The 24,098-nt window shown below is 42.1% G+C and overlaps 1 protein-coding gene across 2 annotated transcripts in view; it reads left to right on the forward strand.

Moving 5' to 3' along the window:
* zbtb40 (zinc finger and BTB domain containing 40) overlaps positions 1-5,758 on the forward strand; it is a 94,380-nt gene extending 88,622 nt beyond the window's left edge. For both annotated transcript variants that reach the window (XM_070860108.1, XM_070860106.1), the window contains exon 18: positions 1,308-5,758. In XM_070860108.1, coding sequence (XP_070716209.1) covers positions 1,308-1,511 — 204 coding nt within the window. In that variant the 3' untranslated portion in view covers positions 1,512-5,758. The remainder of the gene's footprint in view (positions 1-1,307) is intronic.
* Positions 5,759-24,098: the final 18,340 nt, after the last annotated feature.

Genomic DNA, 24,098 nt, shown 5'->3' on the forward strand with positions numbered 1-24,098 from the left:
ACACTTCACACTTCTCTGCATTGAACTCCATCTGCCAAGCTTCTGCCCATTTCTCTATTCTGTCTTTCTGAAGCCTATAATTATGCTCAACACTACTACTTTGCCAAGTATTGTATCATCAGCAAAATTTATAATGCTGCTCCCTGCACAAGTCTAGGTCGTTTATAAAAATTGAAAAGAGCAATGGACGTAAAACTTGGAAGTGGGGTGGGACACCACTGCAAACCACCGACCAGTCCGAAAAACATCCATCCACACCACCCTTCGCTTCATGTTACATTGGTGTGGGTGTGTTTGGGGATATTGCAAAGTAAGATGCAAGAAATAAATTGAGGTTTTGGGCAAAGTTCATGGAAAAATTTGGAGAGCGAGAGGAAGGGTCAGTTGAACAACAAATCTGGGCATCTTAAATTTTACGTGCAAATGTTGAACCAGTTTAATATAGTTTTGAAATAAAAACAAAGTGTTGGAAACACTCAGCAAATCAGGCAGCATCTGTGGAGAGAGGAAGGCAGGGTGAATGTTTCAGATCCATGGCCCTTCATCAGAACTGGGTGATGTTACAGATGGACAGCTTGATTAGAACATAAGAAATAGGAGCAGGATGCGGCCATTTGGCCCCTCGAGCCTGCTCCGCCATTCAATAAGATCATAGCTGATCTGATCATGGGTTCAGCTCCACTTCCCTACCTGATCCCCATTACCCTTGACTCCCTTATCATTCAAAAATCTGTCTATCTCCACCTTAAATATATTCAATGACCCAGTCTCCACAGCTCTCTGGGGCAGAGAATTCCACAGATTTACAACCCTCTGAAAGAAGAAATTCCTTCTCCTCTCAGTTCTAAATGGGCGACCCCTTATTCTGAAACTATGCCCCCAAGTTTTAGATTCACCCACGAGAGGAAGCATCCTCTCTGCATCTACCCTGTCAAGCCCCCTCAGAATCTTATAAAGATAACCTCTCATTCTTCTAAACTCCAATGAGTAGAGGCCAAACCTGCTCAACCTTTCTTTATAAGTTAACCCCTTCATCTCAGGAATTCAACCGAGTGAACCTTCTCTGAACTGCCTCCAATGCAAGTATATCCCTCCTTAAATAAGGAGACCAAAACTGTACGCAGTACTCCAGGGGTGGTCTCACCAATACCCTGTACAGTTGTAGCAGTTCTCTGTTTCTCATAAACTGTTCATCTGTAACATCATCTGTTTTTGGTTTTGATTTCCAGTGTCCACAGTAATTTGCTTTCCGTTCTATATTACTGTATTGAGTTTGTCATGCTGGGTACTTTATTTTTTAACTTTAGGTTATTCAAGCATCCGAACAAATGACTGCTGCCGAACAAGTCATATCCCTGGAGGAGACTCATGTCAGCGGTGTGGGAGCACAGGTGTTCGTGGCGTTGCCCGATTCCCAAAACTGTTCCTCAGGACCGCATGAAATTGTGGCTCTGAATGTGGATGACTTGCTAGATGGGACTGTGACACTCATCTGTGGAGAGACCCCATGAAAAACAGAGTTTATAAATAGATAACGTTCTAAACACACAACCCAAGGCTTCCAGTAATATGAAGAGAACATTTTTCTTTACAATCTAATATCAACTTTAGATCTTATTTGAGCATTTTGTTTCAACAACAATTTTAATATAAGTTTAGAAACTTAAATCAATACATATATCTACTAACTCCTGAATGTTTGTCATGACACATAAGCCTTTATTACAAAGGAAGTTGATGAACTGAAGCTGCAGTGATCCCTTTTAATCTAGTACTGCATTCCTATCATACCATCACAGTTCCTTAAACAATAGCTGAGGTGTGTGGAGAGGTTTCCTGATGGCTGAATGAATGCTGAACCTTACAGGCCAGGCTGGCTCGAGGTTTGATCAATAGTCCATGCTAAGGTCACTCAGCACAGTGGGGGGAAGCCGCTAAATTGGTTTTGGTATTCCCGTGGTAGGGAGGGGGCTAATGAGCCAGGTCATCTGCTGGAAAGGTGCGTTGAATACCCTGCCGATCATTACTGTGTGGGCCCTTGGGCACGGGCTGCCCTCTGATATCGCAGCCATGCAAGTGTACGCGTATACAAGCCATACGACTATCTGTCCCACCTGTGACGGGGACTGTGGTTCTCGTACTGGACCGTTCAGACACCTAAGGACTCATTTTAAGAGTGGAAGCAAGTCTTCCTTGATTCCGAGGGACTGCCTATGATGATGACAAGTGTATTCTAGAGTGTATCTGCCGCAGATAGAGCAGAACAAGGGCAGAATAAAGAATACGGGTATTCATTTTCCTAATTAACCAGATCAATTTGAACAGTATACAAACATGACTGGATTATTCAGGATAGCTTGTGTTATTTCCCATGGCTTGTTTATAAAAGCGGTACAAAACAGGGATCACGTTTGCACCAATCTTTACGCCGCTTTAAAGATCACGACTCCACCGCAGTCTATGGCTGCCGGAAAGTGTGGCAAAGTTTGTACAAAGTACAAGAGATTTCGGAGTAATATTTACAACTTGTCCACTGAGTAAACGAAAGGGCATATCCAAACTGTTATTGATGAATCACCAATTTATCTCTTAGTTCTTCAAAACCAGTTTTAACAGATCAGTCCTATATATGGCTGCATTTCTTTACTATTTTGCATCCAAGCAGTAAAATGAAGAGGAATCGACCTGTTGTCTGCATGAGTGAAATAGACACCCTGTACTTACCTGCTTTGGATCCATGTTCGGCGATAGTTACATTTCCAGACATCCTGTACAGATTCATTACACGTACATTGATACCTGCATCCCATTACTTAGAAAAGGAACATATTCCCAGTACAGATCCTTTCGATTTGATCAGATTCTGATTTCAATTGGAAGTAATCCTGTAGAAGTCAATTTCTACTCCAGATTGAATGTGAATTTCATTACAGGACTGGACACTTGATAGAGCGAGACAGAATTCACTCCAGGGTTACTTATTATAGAATGTTGGTTTGCATCTTTATCCTGCCAAACATTTATACTTTCCTTCAATTACCTGCCAGTATATTCATAAAAAGGTGCTGTTAATTGCTCTGAATAGCATTTTAAATGCTTTAATGTAAGGCTAGCTAATGTGAAGGCTTGGGATTTAATTTGCATGTATCTGTGTAAAGTGGTGATCAAATGTTGCTTTCTAGAGTCGTAATGTTCATTCCAAAGGCGGCAAACAATGAGCGACAATTCAGATTAGTTTTAGCTCTAACTGTTGGATTGTATGGAGTGAAATGCAACTGAGTGATGAAATGAAGTATGTGTCTCTCTGTTCATTGGTCATTGTATATGGATCCCATTTGTGTTCTTAACATGGAAGGACCATCCGCTTCTGAAAGCTACATTTAGTTGTCTGGGTAAACCCAGCTAAACTGGTTAAATTATGAACTGGTTCTGAAGAGCATAGAAAGGTTAAGGATAAGCAGAGGTAATCTAGCCCGTAAGGCTCATCCCTCTGGTGCCCTAACGCCCCATCACAGCATGTTTTCAGTCTCCTTAATATTTTTGTGTTTACAGAACTGCCAGATTATTCCAAACATTTCTCACACTTTGAGTAAAGATCTTCCTGATATATTTGTTGTAAATTTACTTTTCACTAATTTAAATGTGATTTAATGTTCCGAGCTTGCTTTATAATTTATGTGTATCATTTAACATTCCATGAGCCCTCGCCCCTTCGCTTCTATCTGACTGGAACCTAAGCTTGTCCTACTTTCCTCATCCCGAGCCTTCCCCGTGCAGGTTTACTTTATGATGTGGTACCCGGAACTGTTGACAGGGCTATAGATTTGGTCTGACAAAGCCATTGTAAAGCAATATATCACTTCAAAATTGTACATGCTCAATGTACTGTGGATGAGGGAGTAAGAGTGGATGAGTTAATCATATTGGGCATGATGTCGAAATGCAATGCACTAGAAAAGGAAAAGTGAAGCTTAATATCTGCAAATTTAAATAAATTGCATTTTTGAATACACAGTAGACTAATATAATGCCCCAGATTAGAATGACTAGGGATAGCTGGATAGGCTAATCCCGGGTATTAGATGAAACAATTTGGAATGAACTAGGATTCCTCAGTTTCAACCTTACAGGGTCACCAGAAAGAGAAAGTAAAATGAAACAATATTCTCAGATACACCAATGTAACCAGACAAGGTGGCAGAGTTCAGGGATGTGAAGGGCAGGAGTACCTCTTTATAAAAGGAGGTTAATCACCATCTGGACAGATTTTCCAAGATGAGGACACTTTTTTTTAAGGAACTAGGTGCTGCAATGAGATGAAGGAAGCTTGGTAATTTGGATTGATGACATCAAGTGGGATAAAGAACTTTCTTCCTCAGAGTTTGATTTATCTTCTTTCTGAAAGATGAGTTTGAAAAGGAACAGCATTTTGGCATTTTTATATCCAGGTTTCAGCAGACACAATCCTTAATCCTTCACTATGTGAGCCATCGAGGTGGTGAGAATAGAGTGTCAGAAGTGGAAATGGATCACTGCAGGACTGCTGATCTGCCATTTGCATTGAGAAAGGTTGATGTAATAGGAGAGCTGTGTTGACCTATTGACGTTACTTGGCTGACCTAGCTTGTCTAACGGTTTTCTCAAAACCAGTTTCACTAACTAAGCCTTCAATGCTTCATTCCTTCTGTACTGCCATTTGTCACTCTTAGACGATTTATATCAAATGCGTGCACAATTTGAAAGCTAGATACCCCATTCAGTACTCAAATGGTTAAATAATCTGAGTTGGAAAGTCTTATTTAAGATGTTAAGTTAATAAACTTAATGGTGTCGACTAAATTTACAAGCCATGAAGTGGGTGCTATTAGATGTGATGCTAGAAGACTAATCAAAAAGTCAGGTCTGTAATGATGTCATGGAATGATATTTAATTGTGACAGGCAATTATAACTAGAGTTGTAAGTTTATGCAGCCTTTCAACTATCTGAACCAAAAGTGTTATCATTGGACAAAGTAATGCAATTGCATCTGTCTCCTCCATTAACCTTGTCAAACCAGATATAACTTAAAGGGAGAGATCGCCTGAACTATTAAAATATCCTTACACCCTCAATGTTTCCTCAGTCAAAGGCCACTGGGATTTTGATTCTTTATCCTGTTCCATAGCAGAAATGGTGATTTTATTTTTGCAATGGAATAAAACTAAGGACTGCTAAGAAAGGTGTTGTGAGATTGTGTAACCAATAGTTTGGCGGTGTGAGGATTAATTTATATTACAACCTTGCAAAATATTCTCACTAGCCTTGAAATAAGTTAAGGCATTTTAAATATAAGTTTATTTTTGAAAAAAATAAGAAATAAATATCCTTCATAATGAAGGGGGCAAGGAATCTGGCAACAGCAACTTGCTAATTTTGTTTTTTTATTATATTCTAGTTTCCACAGTAATGATAGCTGGCTCACATTAAATGCTCATTGCAAACAGTGGCCGTTGTTATAGCATGTTTGGTCATTGTGATCAATTCATATCAATGGAGTTTTCACCATGGCCCTTTTTGTGGGTTATTTTAGAATATTTCAGCTGCATCAGAGGGGAAAAAAGCTCAGAAAAGATGGAAACAAATCACACAATGGACTGAATTCTAGACAGTATTGCACGTTTAGAAGTGATTTGTTGTTTTCAAAACCTAGTCTGTGAGAACGATGCTGAATTTTTCTTAATGTACAAAATGAATAAAAATATTGATTTACATCTAAATGTAATGATTTCTGTAAGATTTATTAAGCTTTTCATGTTAAATCAGCAAAATATTTTTTCTGCTGTTCCACCTCTGCACTGAGATTACATCGGATATATGACACAGCAACAGGCCATTTGGCCCAACCAGTCCATGCTGGCGTTCATGCTCCACTCGAGCCTCCTCCTGTCTTTCCTCATCTAAATCTATCAGCGTAACCCTCTATTCCCTTCTCTCTCTTATGCTTGTCTAGCCTCCCCTTAAATGCATCGATACTATTTGCTTCAACCACTCTCACCACTCTCTGGGTAAAGAAGTTTCTTCTGAATTCCCTACTGGATTTCTTAGTGACTATCTTATATTGAAGGCCTCTAGTTATGCTCTTCCCCACAATTGGAAACATTCTCTCTCTATCTACTCTATCAAAACCTTCCATAATTTTAAAGACCTCTATTAGGTCACCTCACAGCTCTTTTTCAAGAGAAAAGAGACCCAGCCTGTTCATCCTTTCCTGATATGTATACCTTCGCATTTCTGGTGTCATCCTTGTAAATCTTCTCTGCACCCTCTCCAGTGCCTCTATATCCATTTTATAATATGGCAACCAGACTGTATGCAGTACTCTGTGTGGTTTAATCAAGGTTCGATACAGATGTGGCATAACTTCCCTACTTTTTAATTCTTTCCCTCTAGAAATAAACCCTAGCGCTTGGTTTGCTTTTTATGGCCTGTCGCAACTTTTAGTGATTTGTGTATTTGTACTCCGAGATCCCTCTGATCCTCTACCCCACCCAGACTCGCACCCTCCCAGTAATAAGTGACCTCCCTATTCTTCCCACCAAAATGTAATACCTCACATTTACCTGTGTTGAACTTCATTTGCCAATTATATGGCCATTCTGCAAGTCCTGTAATTTGTTGCACCCACCTCAATATTGACTAACGCCCAAAATTTGGCGTCATCCACAAATTTAGAAATTGTGTTTTTGATTCTACAGTCCAAATCGTTGATATAAATTGTGAACAACAGTGGTCCCAGCACTGATCCTTGTGGAACACCACTACCCACCTTCTGCCACCGTGAATAGCTACCTTTACCCCTACTCTCTGCTTTCTGTCTTGAAGCCACCTCGCTATCCATTCTGCTACTTGACCCATGACTCCACATTCTCTGAACTTGTTCATCGGTCTATTATGGGGGTACCTTATTGAAGGCCTTTTGAAAATCTAGATAAATTACATCTATTGCATTACATTTGTCTACTCTCTCTGTTACCTCTTCAAAACATTCAATTGGGTTGGGCAAGCAAGACTTTCCCTTTTGAAATACATGCTGACTATTCATTATATTTTTGGTTTCTCGATGTTCTTGTATTTTCTCCTTTAGTCGGGATTCCATTATTTTTCCTACAACCAATGTTAAGCTCACTGATCTATAATTCCCTGGACCTGTTCTATCCCCCTTCTTAAATATAGGTATTACGTTAGCTATCCGCCAGTCCTCTGGCACTACACCTTTTTCTAAGGAATTATGAAATCTGTGCAGTATTGCCTCTGCTATCTCTTCCCTAGATTCCTTTGAATTACGTGGATGCAATCCATCCGGACCAGGGGGTTTATCCTCTGAGTTCGATTAGTTTATTTAATATATCCCCTCTTTATTTTAAATGTACTTTATCTGATTATTAATCTCATTGTCCAATGTCATATCCACCTGTTCTATCCCCCGGGTAAATACTGAAGCAAAATAATTAATGTTTCTGCCATCTCTCTATCATTACTTGTATTATCCTGTCTATCCTTTAATGGCCCTATTCCTATCCCAACCTTCCTTTTTTTATTGACGTGCCTGTAAAATATTTTACTATTTTGTTTCTTGATAATTTAATTTCATAATTCCTCTTTGCCTTCCTAATTGTTTTGACTTTTCTCCTAATATTTTTGTATCCTTGCCCTCAATTGTTCCCTTATAGCTTTATTCATCCATGGAGTCTCATTAGTATTTAGTTTGCTCTTTCCTTTTAGTGGAATATATTGTTCCTGCACTCTGAACATCATTTTAAATGTTTCCCACTGCTGTTCTACATCATTTTCTGCCAATATTGTTGCCCATTTTATTTTCTCAAGTTCTATTCGCAGCCCCTCAAAATAGCTTTTCTTCAATCTATTACCCTACTTATGTCCTGCTTGAGCATCCCTGATTATAACTGCTCAACCATTGGTGCCCGTGCCTTCAGCTGCCTGGGCCCCAAGCTCTGGAACTCCCTCCCTAAACCTCTCTTTCCTCCTTTAAGATTCTCCTTAAGACCTACCTTTTTGACCAAGCTTTTGGTCATCTGATATAATAATTTCTTGTATGGCTCGGTGTCAAATTTATTTGTTTTGTCTTAAAACATTCCTGTGAAGCGTCTTGGGATGTTTTATTACGTTAAAGGTGCTATATAAATACAAGTTCTCAATTATCATAAAGCGTGTTATATTATGGTCACTATTGCCTAGATGTTCCCCTACTTTTCTCATATCTGCTCTGGTTAATTTCCCATTACTAGATCCAATAGCAAATCCTCCCTTGGGCTTTTTACATATTGGGTTAGAAGGGAGTCCTGCACATATTGTATGAACGCCATTCCTTTATCCCCTTTACCAACCTCTTCTGTCGAATGAGGGTCATTGAAATCCCCCATGATTATTCTGTTTTTTACGCATTTCCCTCATTTGTCTGCATATTTCTTCCTCCACCTCCTGTAGATTGCACCTAATAGTGTGATTGTTCCTTTTATTACTAGAGCCCGCTAGATGATCTAGGGACTTACAGGAGAGGATAAAGAAAAAAAGGGAAGCTTATGTCATATACCGATGGCTAAATATTGTAGAATCTCTGGAGGAATATAGGAAGTACAGAGGTGAAATTAAAAAGGATATTAGGAATGCTAAGAGAGCATGAACAATTCTTGGCAAGTAAAATCAAGGAAAACCCAAAGATGTTCTATAAATATATTAATAGCAAGAGGAAAGCTAAAGGAAGGGTAGGGCCTATTAGAGACCATGAGGGTAATTTGTGTGGAGGTGGAAGATGTGGGTATGCTTCTTAATGAATACTTTGCGTCTGTTTTCACAAAGGAAAGAGGCAATGTAGATACAGCTATTGAGGAGGAGTGTTAAATTCTGGATGAAATAAGCATAGTGAGAGAGGAGGTATTGGGGAGTTTGGCAGCTTTGAAAGTGGTAAGTCCCCAGGCCTGGATGACATGCATCCCAGGCTGATGAACGAAGCAAGAGAGGAACTAGTAGAGGCTTTGGCCATCATTTTCCAGTCCTCTTTGGATGAAGGCATGTTGCTGGAGGACTGCTTATGTGGTACCCTTGTTTAAGAAGGGAGAAAGGGATAGGCTGAGTAATTACAGGCCTGTCAACCTAACCTCAGTGGGAAAATTATTGGAAAAAATCTTGAAGGACAGGATAAATCTACATTTAGAAAGGCAAGGATTAATTGGGGGCCGTCAGCACGGATTTGTTAACCTGATTGAATTTTTCGAGGAGGTAACCAGGTGGGTCGATGAAGGTAGTGCGAAGACGTAGTGTATATGGACTTTAGCAAAGCTTTTGATAAGACAGACTGGTCACAAAGGTAAAAGCCCATGGAATATAGGGCAAAGTGGCAAGTTGAATCCAAAATTGGCTTGGAGGTAGGAAGCAAAGGGTAATGGTTGATGGATGTTTTTGTGACTGGAAGGATGTTTCCAGTGGGATTCCGCAGGGCTCAATACTGGGTCCCTTGCTTTTTGTGGTATACATCAATGATCTAGATTTGAATATAGGGGGTATGATTAAAACGTTTGCAGATGGCATTAAAATTGGCTGTGTGGTTGATAATGAAGAGGAAAGTCATGGACTGCAGGAGGATATCAATCTACTGGTCAGGTGGGCAGAGCAGTGGCAAATGGAATTTAATTTGGAGAAGTGTGAAGTTATGCTTAAATTGTACAATAAAGTGGTTAGGCCACAGCTGGAATACTGCGTGCAGTTCTAGTCGCCGTATTATAGGAAGGACGTGATTGCACTGGACAGGGTGCAGAGGAGATTTACGAGGATGCTGCCTGGAATGGAGAATCTTAGCTATGAGGACAGATTGAATAGGCTGAGTTTGTTCTCCTTGGAACAGAGGAAGCTGATAGGACACCTCATTGTAGTGTATAAAATTTTGAGGGGCCTGGATAAAGTGGATAGCAAAGGCCTATTTCCCTTGGTGGAGAGGTCAATTATAAGTGGGCATAGGTTTAAGGTGGTTGGTAGATGGTTTAGAGGGGATTTGAGGGGAAGCTTCTTCAGAATGTTGAGGGGGTTTGGAACTTGCTGCCTGGAAGCATGGTGGAGGCAGAAACCCTCACCACATTTTAAAAATGGACACTTGAAGTGCCTTAACCTGCATGGTTATGAACCTAGAGCTGGTAAGTGGGATTAGACTGGATAACCTCTTATTGGCTGGCGCAGACACGATGGTGAGTACTGCAGGGAATCTAATACGCCAGAGTGATCTTCTGGACTAGCTTCAATCACCTGGATGGGTCAGAGAGGAATTTTCCCAGATTTTTTCCCCCAATTGGCCTTGGGTTTTTATCTTTTTTGCCTCTCCCAGGAGATCGCATGGCTACGATTGGGGTGGAGTGTAGAATTTTGCGATACAGGGGGCATCGCAGTTGTGTGGGGCGGACTGGTTAGGCCGGATGCTCCTTACCTGTTTGCCATTGTTCATAGGTTTATATGTAACCTTGAGGGCTGCTGACCGAGGGTTGTATGGGTCTTTGTCGGCCAGCATGGACCGAAATGGCCTCCTGCACTATAAATTTCTATGTTTCTATGAATTGCCTCCAATGCAAGTATATCCCTCCTTAAATGAGACCAAACTTGTACGCAGTTTTCCAGGTGTGGCCTCACGAATACCCTGTAAAGTTGTAGCAGGACTTATCTGCTTTTATACCCCATCCCCCTTGCAATAAAGGCCGACATTCCATTTGCCTTCCTGATCACTTGCTGTACCTGCATACTAACTTTGTGTTTCATGCACAAGGACCCCTAGGTCCCTCTGTACTGCAACAATTTGTAATTTTTCTCAATTTAAATAATTTGCTTTTTCATTTTTTCTGCCAAAGTGGACTGTCCCACATTATACTCCATCTGCTAATTTTTTGCCCACTCACCTAGCCTGTCTATATTCCTTTGCAGATTATTTGCGTCCTCCTCACAATTTGCTTTCCCACCCATCTTTATATCAGCAAACTTGGTTACATTACACTCGGTCCCTTCATCCAAATCATTAATATAGATTGTAAATAGTTAAAGACCCAGCGCTGATCCCTGTGGCATCCCACTAGTTATGGAAAATGACCCATTTATCCTGATTCTCTGTTTTCTGTTAGTTAGCCAATCCTCTATCCATGCTAATATATTACCCCCAACCCCGTGAACTTTCATCTTGTGCAATAACCTTATCGAATGCCTTCTGGAAATCCAAATACACCACATCCACTGGTTTCCCCTCATCCACTCTGCTCGTTACATCTTCAAAGATCTTCAACAAATTTGTCAAACAGGATTTCCCTTTCATAAAAACCATACTGACTCTGCTTGACTAACTTATAGAAACATAGAAAATAGGTGCAGGAGTAGGCCATCCGGCCCTTCGAGCCTGCACCACCATTCAATAAGATCACGGCTGATCATTTCTTCAGTACCCCGTTCCTGCTTTCTCTCCATATCCCTTGATCCCTTTAGCCGCAAGGGCCATATCTAACTCCCTCTTGAATATATACAATGAACTGGCATCAACAACTCTCTGCAGTAGGGAATTCCACAGGTTAACAATTCTGAGTGAAGAAGTTCTTCCTCCATCTCAGTCCTAAAAGGCTTACCCCTTATCCTTAGATTGTGTCCCCTGGTTCTGGACTTCCCCAACATCGGGAATATTCTTCCTGCATCTAACCTGTCCAGTCCCGTCAGAATTTTATATGTTTCTATGAGATCCTCTCTCATCCTTCTAAACTCCAGTGAATACAGGCCCAGTCGATCCAGTCTCTCCTCATATGTCAGTCCTGCCATCCCGGGAATCAGTCTGGCCAGCCTTCACTGCACTCCCTCAATAGCAAGAATGTCCTTCCTCAGATTAGGGGACCAAAACTGAACACAATATTCCAAGTGGGGCCTCACCAAGACCCTGTACAACTGCAGTAAGACTTCCCTGCTCCTATACTCAAATCCCCTTGCTATGAAGGCCAACATACCATTTGCCGCCTTCACCGCCTGCTGTACCTACATGCCAACCTTCAATGACTGATGAACCATGACACCCAGGTCTCGCTGCACCTCCCCTTTTCCTAATCTGCCGCCATTTAGATAATATTCTGCCTTCGTGTTTTTGCCTCCAAAGTGGATAACCTCACATTTATCCACATTATACTGCATCTGCCATGTATTTGCCCACTCGCCTAACCTGTTCAACTCACCCTGCAGCCTCTTAGCGTCCTCCTCACACCTCACACCGCCACCCAGTTTAGTCTCATCTGCAAACTTAGAGATATTACACTCAATTCCTTCATCTAAATCATTAATATATATTGTAAAAAGCTGGGGTCCCAGCACTGAGCCCTGCGGCACTCCACTAGTCACTGCCTGCCATTCTGAAAAGAACCCGTTAATCCCGACTCTCTGCTTCCTGTCTGCCAACCAGTTCTCTATCCACATCAGGACATTAATCCCACTACCATGTGCTTTGATTTTCAAAATGTCCTGCTACTGCTTCCTTAATAATGGACTCCAGCATTTTCCCGACGACATATGTTAGGCTAACTGGTCTATAGTTTCCTGCTTTCTGTCTGCCTCCTTTTTTTAAATAGGGGCGTTACATTTGTGGTTTTCCAATCCGCTGGGACCTCCCCAGAGTCCAGGGAATTTTGGTAGATTACAACTAATGCATCCACTATCTCTGCAGCCACTTCTTTTAAGACCCTAGGATGCAGGCCATCAGGTCTGGGGACTTGTCCGCCTTTAGTCCCATTATTTTACCAAGTACTACTTCTTTAGTGATAGTGATTGTTTTAAGTCTCCCTAACCCACCCCAATGGCTCCTTGATTATCCATTATCGGGATGTTTTTAGTATCTTCTACCGTGAAGACCGATATAAAATATTTGTTCAAAGTCTCTGCCATTTCCCTCTGTTCCATTATTAATTCCCTGGTCTCATCCTCTAAGGGACCAACATTTACTTTAGCCACTCTATTCCTCTTTATGTACCTGTAGAAACTCTTACTATCTGTTTTTATATTTCTTGCTAGTTTACTTTCATCATCTATACTCTGTCTTATTTTTTTAGTCATTCTTTGCTGGTTTTTAAAAGTTTCCAATCCTTTTAGGATACCATCTTTTATTTCCTTAGTTAGCCACAGATGGTTACAGTCTTCTCTTAGTCTTTCCTTCTCTTGGAATATATTTTTGTTGAGAGTTATAAAATATCTCCTTAAATGTCCACCACTGCTCATCAACTGTCCCACACTTTAATCTATTTTCCCAGTCCACTTTGGCCAACTCTGCTTTCATACCTTTGTAGTCTCCTTTAGTTAAGCTTAGGACTCTGGTTTGAGATCCAACTTTCTCACCCTCCAACTGAATTTGAAATTCAACCATGCTATGATCGCACTTTCCTAGAGGATCCTTTACTAGGAGATCATTTATTAATCCTGTCTCATTACACAGTATGAGATCTAAGATAGCCTGCTCCCTGGTAAATGTCTATGTTTCTATTATCTTCTATCTCTATCCACATAAATTCTATTATTGTCTTGCTGATAACTGCGTCACTGTTTTCTACTGCCATTATTTAATCCCTAATAGATACAGCTACTCCACCTCTCCATTTCCCTCGCTTTATTTTCTAAATATGTTATACGCTGCAATGTTTAATTCCAGTTCTGATTTTTCTGTAGCCATGTCTCAGTAATCCCTACTATGTCTGGTTCCTCACAATGCATGATTGTCTCCAGCTCCCCTGTTTTATTACGGACACTGTGCATTGCTGTACAGACACTAACTTTTATTAGGATTTACTCTCACTTTATATTCAACCATCTTTTTAGACTCCTGTTATATAACTCTATTTATTCCCTTGCCATCAATGTCCTTCCTTCCTTTATTTTTTTTCCTGGAAAGGAACTCCTCTATCCCACGCCAGCCCTTTGGCCATTTGTTAATTCTCCTGATCTGACTGTTTCTATGCCAATTTGCACATGGCTCAGGCAATAATCCAAAGATTATTACCCTCGAGGTCCTGCTTTTTCATTTAGAGACTAACTCCTGATACTCTTTCAGCAGGACCTTCTCCCTGTTCCTACCTATGTTGTTTGTTCCAGCATGGACCATGACAACTGGATTTACCCCCTCCCTTTCCAAGTTCCTCTCCAGCCACTGAGAGATATCTCTTACTCTGACACCGGGTAGGCAACACACCCTTTGGGATTCTTGTTCTTGGCTGCAGAGAATGTTACCTATCCCCCTAATTATAGAGTCCCATATCACTACCACATTTCTATTATGCTCTTCCACATATAAAAAAAAAAGTTTTCATTTGTTGATCATTCGTATAATCGGATGGGCTGCCATTCAAATGACAAGACCACTGAAACTCTGAAATAGTTCAGATTTCAGCATCCGCAGTATTTTGTTTTTGTACTATTGAGACCCTGGTGTAATTTGCTGCCACTTCGGAACCATTTGAGGGTGCGCCCTTTCCTCGCGTGGGGTATATCGGTAAATTCATCAATCCCCACAGGCAGCTGCTCTCAAAAGGAGCCCTCGCTCCAACCTGCACAGCCACGGAGTGTGGGACTGAGGAATTTACTCTTTTAATTCTTGCTCCAGAAATGCCTCTCACTTCAATTTCTCCTGACATCAGCAGCACTATCTTCCATTAGCAAACCCAATGTCTCTTCTGCTGTAATATTCTGCCATTTCATTGCGGCTGCTGGATATCTCCAACACTTGTTTGCAGAGTCACTGCAAAGTTGTTTTTTTTTTAAATTACCATTTTCAAATGCTGCATTGTTAGCAATGCCGGTCGGTGTCCAGTTTAAGAATAGATTTTCATGTTGTTTTTCAGGCTGCACTGAGGCATGGGCATCAACTTTATTGGTCGAATCACCGTTTGATGCTGGAGCCTAGAAGAAGGGCCATAAATCTTCTTTCCGATGACACACTCCAAAGCTAAGCAGCTCAAGGGTGCAGGCTGCAATAAGCTGACCTTCGATTAGTCACTGTCAGAATGAGGTAGTTACATGCACGATGATCTTGCATAGTCTGCTTGCATTGTGCAGTTCTCCGGGATGTACAGTCTGTTCAAAACTGATGGGCAGGGCTTGCTGTAAACACCAGATTGGAAGGAGATCTTGAATGAATTGATGGTATTTGATGCACTATAAAAGTGCTCTGGGTCAGATATAAAATCAAGCCTGGCATGCCATGCTAGTTAGGAAGAAATTAGAAGAAATAAACTACCAATCAGATCTTATTTCACCCTCTTAGAAGTCGAGAGGAAGGCATAAGATCCTTCGCACTCATCCAACGTCCAGCATTTAACGATCAAACTTTGCTTCATGTGCAGGAAGTATATCCAGCTGCTGCTCCTGTCAGACCGCATTGCAGCACTGGAGCTGCGGATGGATTCGCTGTTGAGCATCCGCAATGCCGAGGATATCATGAATAGCATGTTTAGTGAGTTGGTCGCTCCGCAGATAAAGGTTACACAGTCAGATAGGGACTGGGTGACCATCAGGAAGCGCAGTGGAAGGAAGGTAGTGCAGGGGGGTCCCCTGCAGTCATCTCACTCCAAAACAGATGCACCGTTTTGGGTACTGTTGGGGGAGATGGCTCATCAGGGGAAGGCAGCAGCAGCCAAATTCATGGCACTAGGGGTGGCTCTGCTGCACAGGAGGGCAAGAAAAAGAGTGGGAGAGCTATAGTGATAGGGGATTCTATTTTAAGGGGAACAGATAGGCGTTTCTGCGGCTGCAAATGAGACTCCAGAATGGTATGTTGCCTCCCTGATGCAAGGGTCAAGGGTGTCTTGGAGCGGCTGCAGTACATTCTGGAGGGGGAGGGTGAACAGCTAGCTGCTGTGGTACATATAGGTACCAACAATCTAGGTAAAAAATGGGATGAGGTTTGTAGGGGGTGGTGTGTGGGGTCAGGTTCACCTCTGACCTTCTGATCGGTTCGAATCGCTCCCACTCCCAGGGTTCTAGATTTGGATTTATTTTGGGGATGTGACAAAGTGCAAGAGACAACTGGTTTTGGTGCAAAGAACTTCGATTTTATTATAGACAAGAAAGTACAATGTCAAGCTTGAAATAACTAGAATAAAAACGCTACAGCACACATTCAAAAGGGGTTGCAGAAAATATTACACCTCCTACCTCCCAATGCCTAACTCTGACTCGGTTGAACTCCAGGGTAAACAGGGATTATGCTCACCAATCCTTTATTATCCGTTGGTGGTTCGCGATTTTGGGGTTCGCTGGACTCTAGGTTTTGCTTGCCGTACCCCGAACGTCGTAGAGGACTTCTGACTGCGTAGTCTTTAGTTGGGTGGTGTCCGCTGATGCGGTAGGGCGCATATTGGACTTATGTGGTGGGTACCCACTTTCTTCCGTCAGCAGTAGGTTTTAAAGTCTTTTTAGGTAATGTTTCACCTGTGGGTAGCTAGGAACAGATTGTAGAGTGGAAACTTTCACATCTTCGGTTTCTTTTTGAGTTTTGATTTCGGGATTGGTCGATCGCAGTTCTTTCAATGTTGCCACGTTGGCTGTGGTCAGTTGTTGCCGCGATGGCAATGTCTGAATTTATTGGGGCTGCTTTCTGCCGTGATGATCTTTCTTCTTTCGGTAGAAGGCTAGTGTGGCTCCAGAGTGTCATCGAGGTTGGAGATGTTGGTGCTCAGAAGAGCTGCATAAACTGTTGTGGTGGTCTTGCTCCATCCTTCCCCTCTTCGAATAGATGAATGCCTGCTCGCGCTCTCGCCTCCTTTTTTTCCGTTAAAAATCGGGCCCTAGTTATACTTTTGGAGCCGTTCTAATCTACCCTGATTCTTTGTTTTAATTTTTGCGGGTTCGATATCTCTTTGTCATATTTTGGCGGGCCCCTTAAGAGTAACCTGTCTCGGATGTGCTGATCATTTTGAATTTGTTTCTCGATCGGGAAAAATTAGCCTTGGTATTTGCAATGTCTAGGCCTGGGTTTCCATGCAGGCTGGATGGGCCATTATTATTATGTATGCGCTGGATGGGTTTCCCGCTCAGGGTGATGGTTGGCTATTTCTGGGTTGATTGTTGCTATGTTAATGTCTCCCGGGGAGAAGGGTTTTCGAGTTTACACAATTCCCCAGACAATTTGTTCAGCTTCAATACCCAACTATCTTTGAAGGATAGTTATCCTTTAGTTTTCAGCCCTTTCCACACGGACCCAATTGACCTTGTAAAAATCCCAAATTCGATAAAAACTCATTGTTTCTTCCATGTACACTTAGGATCCCAAACTTTCTGGTTGACAGTTCCATGTTAAATTCCCTTTCCAATGAGTTTGAACACTGGGGGGGGGGGGGGGTTTCCCATGAATTTTGCAATCCTACAGGTCCTACAAGCTGAATTTAGAGAGCTAGGAGTTAAATTTAAAAAGTAGGACCTCAAAGGTAGTAATCTCAGGATTGTTACCAGTGCCATGTGCTAGTCAGAGTAGGAATTGCAGGATAGCTCAGATGAATACGTGGCTTGAGCAATGGTGCAAGGGAAGGGATTCAAATTCCTGGGACATTGGAACTGGTTCTGGGGGAGGTGGGACCAGTACAAACCAGACGGTCTGCACCTGGGCAGGACCGGAACCAATGTCCTAGGCGGAGTGTTTGCTAGTGCTGTTGGGGAGGGTTTAAACTAAAATGACAGGGGGATGGGAATCTATGCAGGGAGGCAGAGGAAAGTAAAAATGGGGCAGAAGCAAAAGGTAGGAAGGAGAAAAGCAAGATTGGAGGGCAGAGAAATCAAGGGCAAAAATCAAAAAGGGCCACATTACAACGTAATTCTAAAAGGACAAAGAGTGTTAAAAAAACAAGCCTGAAGGCTCAGAGTCTCAATGCAAGGAGCATTCATAATAAGGTGATGAATTGACTGCACAGATAGCTGGTAGCGGATATGATGTAATTGGGAATACCAAGGCTGGGAACTCAACATCCAGGGGAATTCAATATTCAGGAAGGACAGACAGGAAGGAAAAGGAGGTGGGGAAGCATTACTGGTTAAAGAGGAGATTAGCGCAATAGTAAGAAAGGACATCAGCATGGATAATGTGGAATCTATATGGGTAGAGCTGCAAAACACCAAAGGGCAGAAAACATTAGTGGTAGTTGTGTACAGACCACCAAACAGTAGTAGGGAGGTTGGGGATGGCATCAAACAGGAAATTAGGGACACGTGCAATAAGGGTACAGCAGTTATCATGGGTGACTTTAATCTGCATGTTGATTGGGCTAACCAAACTGGTAGCAATACTGTGGAGGAGGATTTCCTGGAGTGTATAAGGGATGGTTTTCTAGACCAATAGGTTGAGGAACCAACTAGAGAGCATGCCATCCTAGACTGGGTCTTGTGTAACGAGAGAGGATTAATTAGCAACCTGGTCATGCGGGGCCCCTTGGGGAAGAGTGACCATAATATGGTAGAATTCTTCATTAAGATGGAGAGTGACACAGTTAATACAGAGACGAGGGTTCTGAACGTAAAGGAAGGAAACTTTGACGGTATGAGACGTGACTTGGCTAGGATAGACTGGAGAATGATACTTAAAGGGTTGACGGTGGATAGGCAATGGCAGACATTTAAATATCACATGGATGAACTACAACAATTGTACATCCCTGAGTGGCGTAAGAATAAAAAGGGGAAGGTAGCTTAATTGTGGCTAACGAGGGAAATTAGGGATAGTGTTAAATCCAAGGAAGAGGCATATAAATTGGCCAGAAAAAGCAACAAACCTGAGGACTGGGAGAAATTTAGAATTCAGCAGAGGAGGACTAAGTGTTTAATAAGGAGAAGTAAAATAGAGTACGAGAGGAAGCTTGCAGGGAACATAAAAACTGACTGCAAAAGCTTCTATAGATATGTGAAGAGAAAAAGATTAGTGAAGACAAACGTAGGTCCCTTGCAGTCAGAATCAGGGTAATTTATAATGGGGAACAAGGAAATGGCAGACCAACTGAACAAATACTTTGGTTCTGTCTTCACTAAGGAAGACACAAATAACCTCTCGAAAATACTAGGGGACCAAGGATCTAGCGAGAAGTAAGAACTGAAGGAAATCCTTATTAGTCAGGAAATGGTGTTAGGTAAATTGAATGGACTGAAGGCCGATAAATCCCCAGGACCTGATAGTCTGCATCCCAGAGTACTTAAGGAAGTGGCCCGAGAAATAGTAGATGCATTGGTGCTCATTTTCCAACAGTCTATCGACCCTGGATCAGTTCCTATGGACTGGAGGGTAGCTAATGTAACCCCACTTTTTAAGAAAGGAGGGAGAGAGAAAATGGGTAATTATAGACCAGTTAACCTGACATCGATGGTGGGGAAAATGTTGGAATCAATTATTAAAGATGTAATAGCAGCGCATTTGGAAAGCAGGATCGGTCCAAGCCAGCATGGATTTATGAAAGGGAAATCATGCTTGACAAATCTAGATTTTTTGAGGATGTAACTAGTAGAGTTGTTAAGGGAGAACCAGTGGATGTGGTGTGTTTGGATTTTCAAAAGGCTTTTGACGAGGTCCCACACAAGAGAATAGTGTGCAAAAGTAAGGCACATGGTATTGGGGGTAATGTATTGATGTGGATAGAGAACTGGTTGGCAGACAGGAAGCAAAGAGTGGGAATAAACGGGTCCTTTTCAGAATGGCAGGCAGTGACTCGTGGGGTGCCGCAGGGTTCAGTGCTGGGTCCCCAGCTATTTACAATATACATTAATGATTTAGATGAAGGAATTGAAGGTAATATCTCCAAGTTTGCAGATGACACAAAGCTGGGTGGCAGTGTGAGCTGTGAAGAGGATGCTAAGAGGCTGCAGGGTGATTTGGACAGGTTAGCTGAATGGGCAAATGCATGGCAGATGCAGTATAATGTGGATAAATGTGAGGTTATCCACTTTGGTGGCAAAAACAGGAAGGCAGATTATTATCTGAATGGTGACCGGTTAGTAAAAGGAGAGGTGCAACAAGACCTGTGTGTTAAGGAACATCAGTCATTGAAGGTAAACATGCAGGTACAGCAGGCAGTAAAGAAAGCAAATGGCATGATGGCCTTCATAGCAAGGGGATTTGAGTTTAGGAACAGGGAGGTCTTACTGCAATTCTACAGAGCCTTGGTGTGACCACATCTTTAGTATTGTGTGCAGTTTTGGTCCCTTAATCTGTGGAAAGATGTGCTTGCTATTGAGGGAGTGCAGCGAAGGTTCACCAGACTGATTCCTGGGATGGCAGGACTGACATATGAGGAAAGACTGGATTGGCTAGGCTTATATTCACTGGAATTTAGAAGAATGAGGGGGATCTCATAGAAACTTATAAAATTCTGACGGGACTGGGCAGGTTAGATGCAGGAAGAATGTTCCCAATGTTGGGGAAGTCCAGAACCAGGGGTCACAGTCTAAGGATAAGGGGTAAGCCATATAGGACCGAGATGAGGAGAAACTTTTTCACCCAGAGAGTTGTGAACCTGTGGAATTCTCTGCCACAGAAAGTTGTTGAGTCCAGTTTGTTGGACATATTCAAAAGGGAGTTAGATGTGGCCCTTACGGCTAAAGGGATCGGGGTATGGAGAGAAGGCAGCGGTGGGATACTGAGGTGAATGATCAGCCATGATCATATTAAGTGGTGAAGGCTCGAAGGGGGCCGAATGGCCTGCTCCTGCACCTATTTTCTATGTTTCTATGTTTTCCATGTGATCCAGCACCAGAGCACAAGTCATCACGGTAAAAGTTTTGCAAAAGCAAAATACCGCGGATGCTGGAATCTGAAATAAATAATGCTGGAAATCTCAGCGAGTCAGGCAGCATCTGTGGAGAGAAACAGTGTTAATGTTTCAGGTCTGTTAACCTTTGACATAACTGGAAAAAGTTAGAGGTATAACTGGTTTTAAAGGAAGCGTAGGGAAAGGGGGAGGGGAGGAAAGAACAAAAGGGCGGGTCTGTGATAGGGTGGAAGGCAGGTGAGATTGCGTGTCAAAAGCGATGATGATGAGACCAGTGACTTCAGTACAGCAATTGACCCAATGTATTGTGTGAGGATCAACTGGCAACAAATAGAACTAACTCCACCAGTGAGGGCAAATGCTGCAGCAATCAGAACAATGCCAACTGAAGCCTAGCACATGCCATTCGTTTGGAGAACTACACTGCCATGTTTTAACCTCGCCATTGTTTTGCAAGAGTGGGACTGTAGTGGAAAAAAATGGAACATCCATGAATTGCTGATTGAGAGTTGGATTTTTTTTAAAAAAGAAATCAGTTTCGAATGAAGAAATAAAGTGCCTTTCTCGCTATTTGTGCCTCTTTCTATTACCCTCTATCTCATTGGCATTATAATCTGTCTCACAAGTATAAGTGATTAGCGTTAACAAGTGAGATAAATAGCTCAATTCCAAATTCAACTCTTTTTGAAATTGTACCATTAAATGAAAAACTGCATGCACTCGCCCTCTCGTCCCACTCTGTCATTCCGATTAATATACTATAAAGTGTGTGTCAGCCGTGGCTCAGTGGTTGCATTCTCTCATGCTCCATATTTTTTGGTGAAAAATATTCCTGAGTCTGTCTTGTTAACATTGACTGTAAAGGTTACTACTTGTGATCGGGCCAGTTTATGTTGCACTTTAGTGTAGCTGACACCACTTTCTTATTTTCTATCTAACAAGGAGAGAGATTTCAATCTGTATACTGAAACTCTGCAGTGTGTTCACTTACCCACTTAAAAATTTTTTTGAAATTTTAATTTTTTTAAAGGAAAAAACTTGCACTTGTATCATGCCTTACTGTCCCCTCAACATCCCAAAGTGCTTTACAGCCAATAAAGTATGTACAATCACTGTTGTGCCCCAGGCAAACATAGCAGCCAATTTGTTAACATCAAGATCCCACTAACAGTAAGCTAATGAATGGCCAAGTAACCTGTTTTCAGTGATGTTAGTTGAGGGAGGGATGTTGGGCAGGATGTTAGGAGAATGTTCTGCTTGTCTGCAAGTGAAGCCTAGAACATTTTACATCTACCTGAGCTAGCACATGATTTAACATTTTATCCAAAAGATGGCACTTCCAACAATGAAGCTCACTGCATCTCATCATCCAATAAAACACAAGGCCAAGTGCCAGTCATCATCAACACAGATTAGAACAAACCAAAGGAATAAAAAGCCAAGAGTTATTGATAAAAACAGACATTGCATGGAGGCATTGTCTAGGTTATGTGCGGAAGTCCACGGTGGGAATGGAACCCACAATCTTCTGACTTCGAGATGAGGAGGCCACTAACTGAGCCAAGCTGCCGCTCCTCCTGTTTAATAAATCTCTCTGTTTATAGTCCGTGTCACAGTCCAATGAAATGCCTTTAGAAGTTGAGAAAGATTTTGGAAGGTCGCAGTGTGCCAAACAACATTATCCAACCTTCTGCCTTGCTCCACATTGGCCCAGAACTTGCGGTTGTACCGATGGCGAAACTGTCGGCGTTCACCATCATTACCCTGTAAAACTGACCGATTCTGGTGTCCGCACGTGGTCAGTTAAATGGCAAAATCTGCAAGTTGTCAGTGATACCCTGCCCCTCCACAGGGTGCGCTGTTGCAGTCCTTGCAGATGGAATCAATTCGAATTCACAGAAGTGACGCGAACTTCTCCTTTTTATGCTCTATTCTCATTGTAAAAAGCTCTGGAAAATGTTAAGCCATGTTGAATGAGGTGTAACTGGGTTTTTAACAACTTATTAATCATAATTACTGCTCAACAACCTCTTTTTGGCCCTGAAAAACTAATTTGATATTGAGGAGACTCATTTCCTCCATTCCATGATAAAAATCTCAGATTTTTTAAATATTTAAAAACATAAATAGGAGCAGGAGTAGGCCATACGGCCCCTCGAGCCTGCTCTGCCATTTAATACAATCTTGGCTGATCCGATCATGGACTCAGCTTCACTTCCCCGCCCGTTCCCCATAACCCCTTATTCCCTTATCGGTTACGAAACTGTCTATCTCTGTCTTAATTTTATTCAATTTATCCACAGCTCTCTGAGGCAGTGAATTCCACAGATTTACAACCCTCAGAGAAGAAATGCCTCCTCATCTCAGTTTTAAATGGGCGGCGCCTTATTCTAAGATTATGCCCCCTAATTCTAGTCTTCCCCATCAGTGGAAACATCCTCTCTGCATCCACTTTGTCCAGCCCCATCATAATCTTATGTTTCGATAAGATCACCTCTCATTCTTCTGAATTCCAATGAGTAGAGGCCCAACCTCCTCAACCTTACCTTCTTCACCGCCTGCTGTACATGCATGCCCACTTTCAGTGACTGATGAACCATGACACCCAGGTCTCGTTGCACCTCCCCTTTTCCTAGTCTGCCGCCATTCAGACAATATTCTGTCTTCGTGTTTTTGCCCCCAAAATGGATAACCTCATATTTATCCACATTATACTGCATCTGCCATGCATTTGCCCACTCACCTAACCTATCCAAGTCACCCTGCAGCCTCTTAGCGTCTTTTGATCTCCTAGTCTGAAGAAGGACGTACTTGCTATTGAGGGAGTGCAGCAAAGGTTCACCAGACTGATTCCAGGGATGGTTGGGCTGTCAAATGAGGAGAGACTGGATCAACTGGGCCTTTATTCACTGGAGTTTAGAAGGATGAGAGGAGATCTCATAGAAACATATAAGATTCTGACAGGACTGGACAGGTTCGATGTGGGAAGAATGTTCCCGATGCTGGGGAAGTCCAGAACCAGGGGACATAGTCTTAGGATAAGGGGTAGGCCATTTAGGACTGAGATGAGGAGAAACTTCTTCACTGAGAGAGTTGTTAACCTGTGGAATTCCCTGCTGCCAGTTCACTGGATATATTGAAGAGGGAGTTAGATATGACTCTTACGTTGAAGGGGATCAAGGGGTATGGAGAGAAAGCAGGAAAGGGGTACTGAAAGAATGATCAGCCATGATCTTATTGAATGGCGGTGCAGGCTCAAAGGGCCGAATGGCCTATTCCTGCACCTATTTTTCTATGTTCTATGTTTCTTTCT

This window comes from Pristiophorus japonicus, chromosome 18, assembly GCF_044704955.1.
Source record: "Pristiophorus japonicus isolate sPriJap1 chromosome 18, sPriJap1.hap1, whole genome shotgun sequence".
Lineage (NCBI taxonomy): Eukaryota > Metazoa > Chordata > Chondrichthyes > Pristiophoridae > Pristiophorus > Pristiophorus japonicus.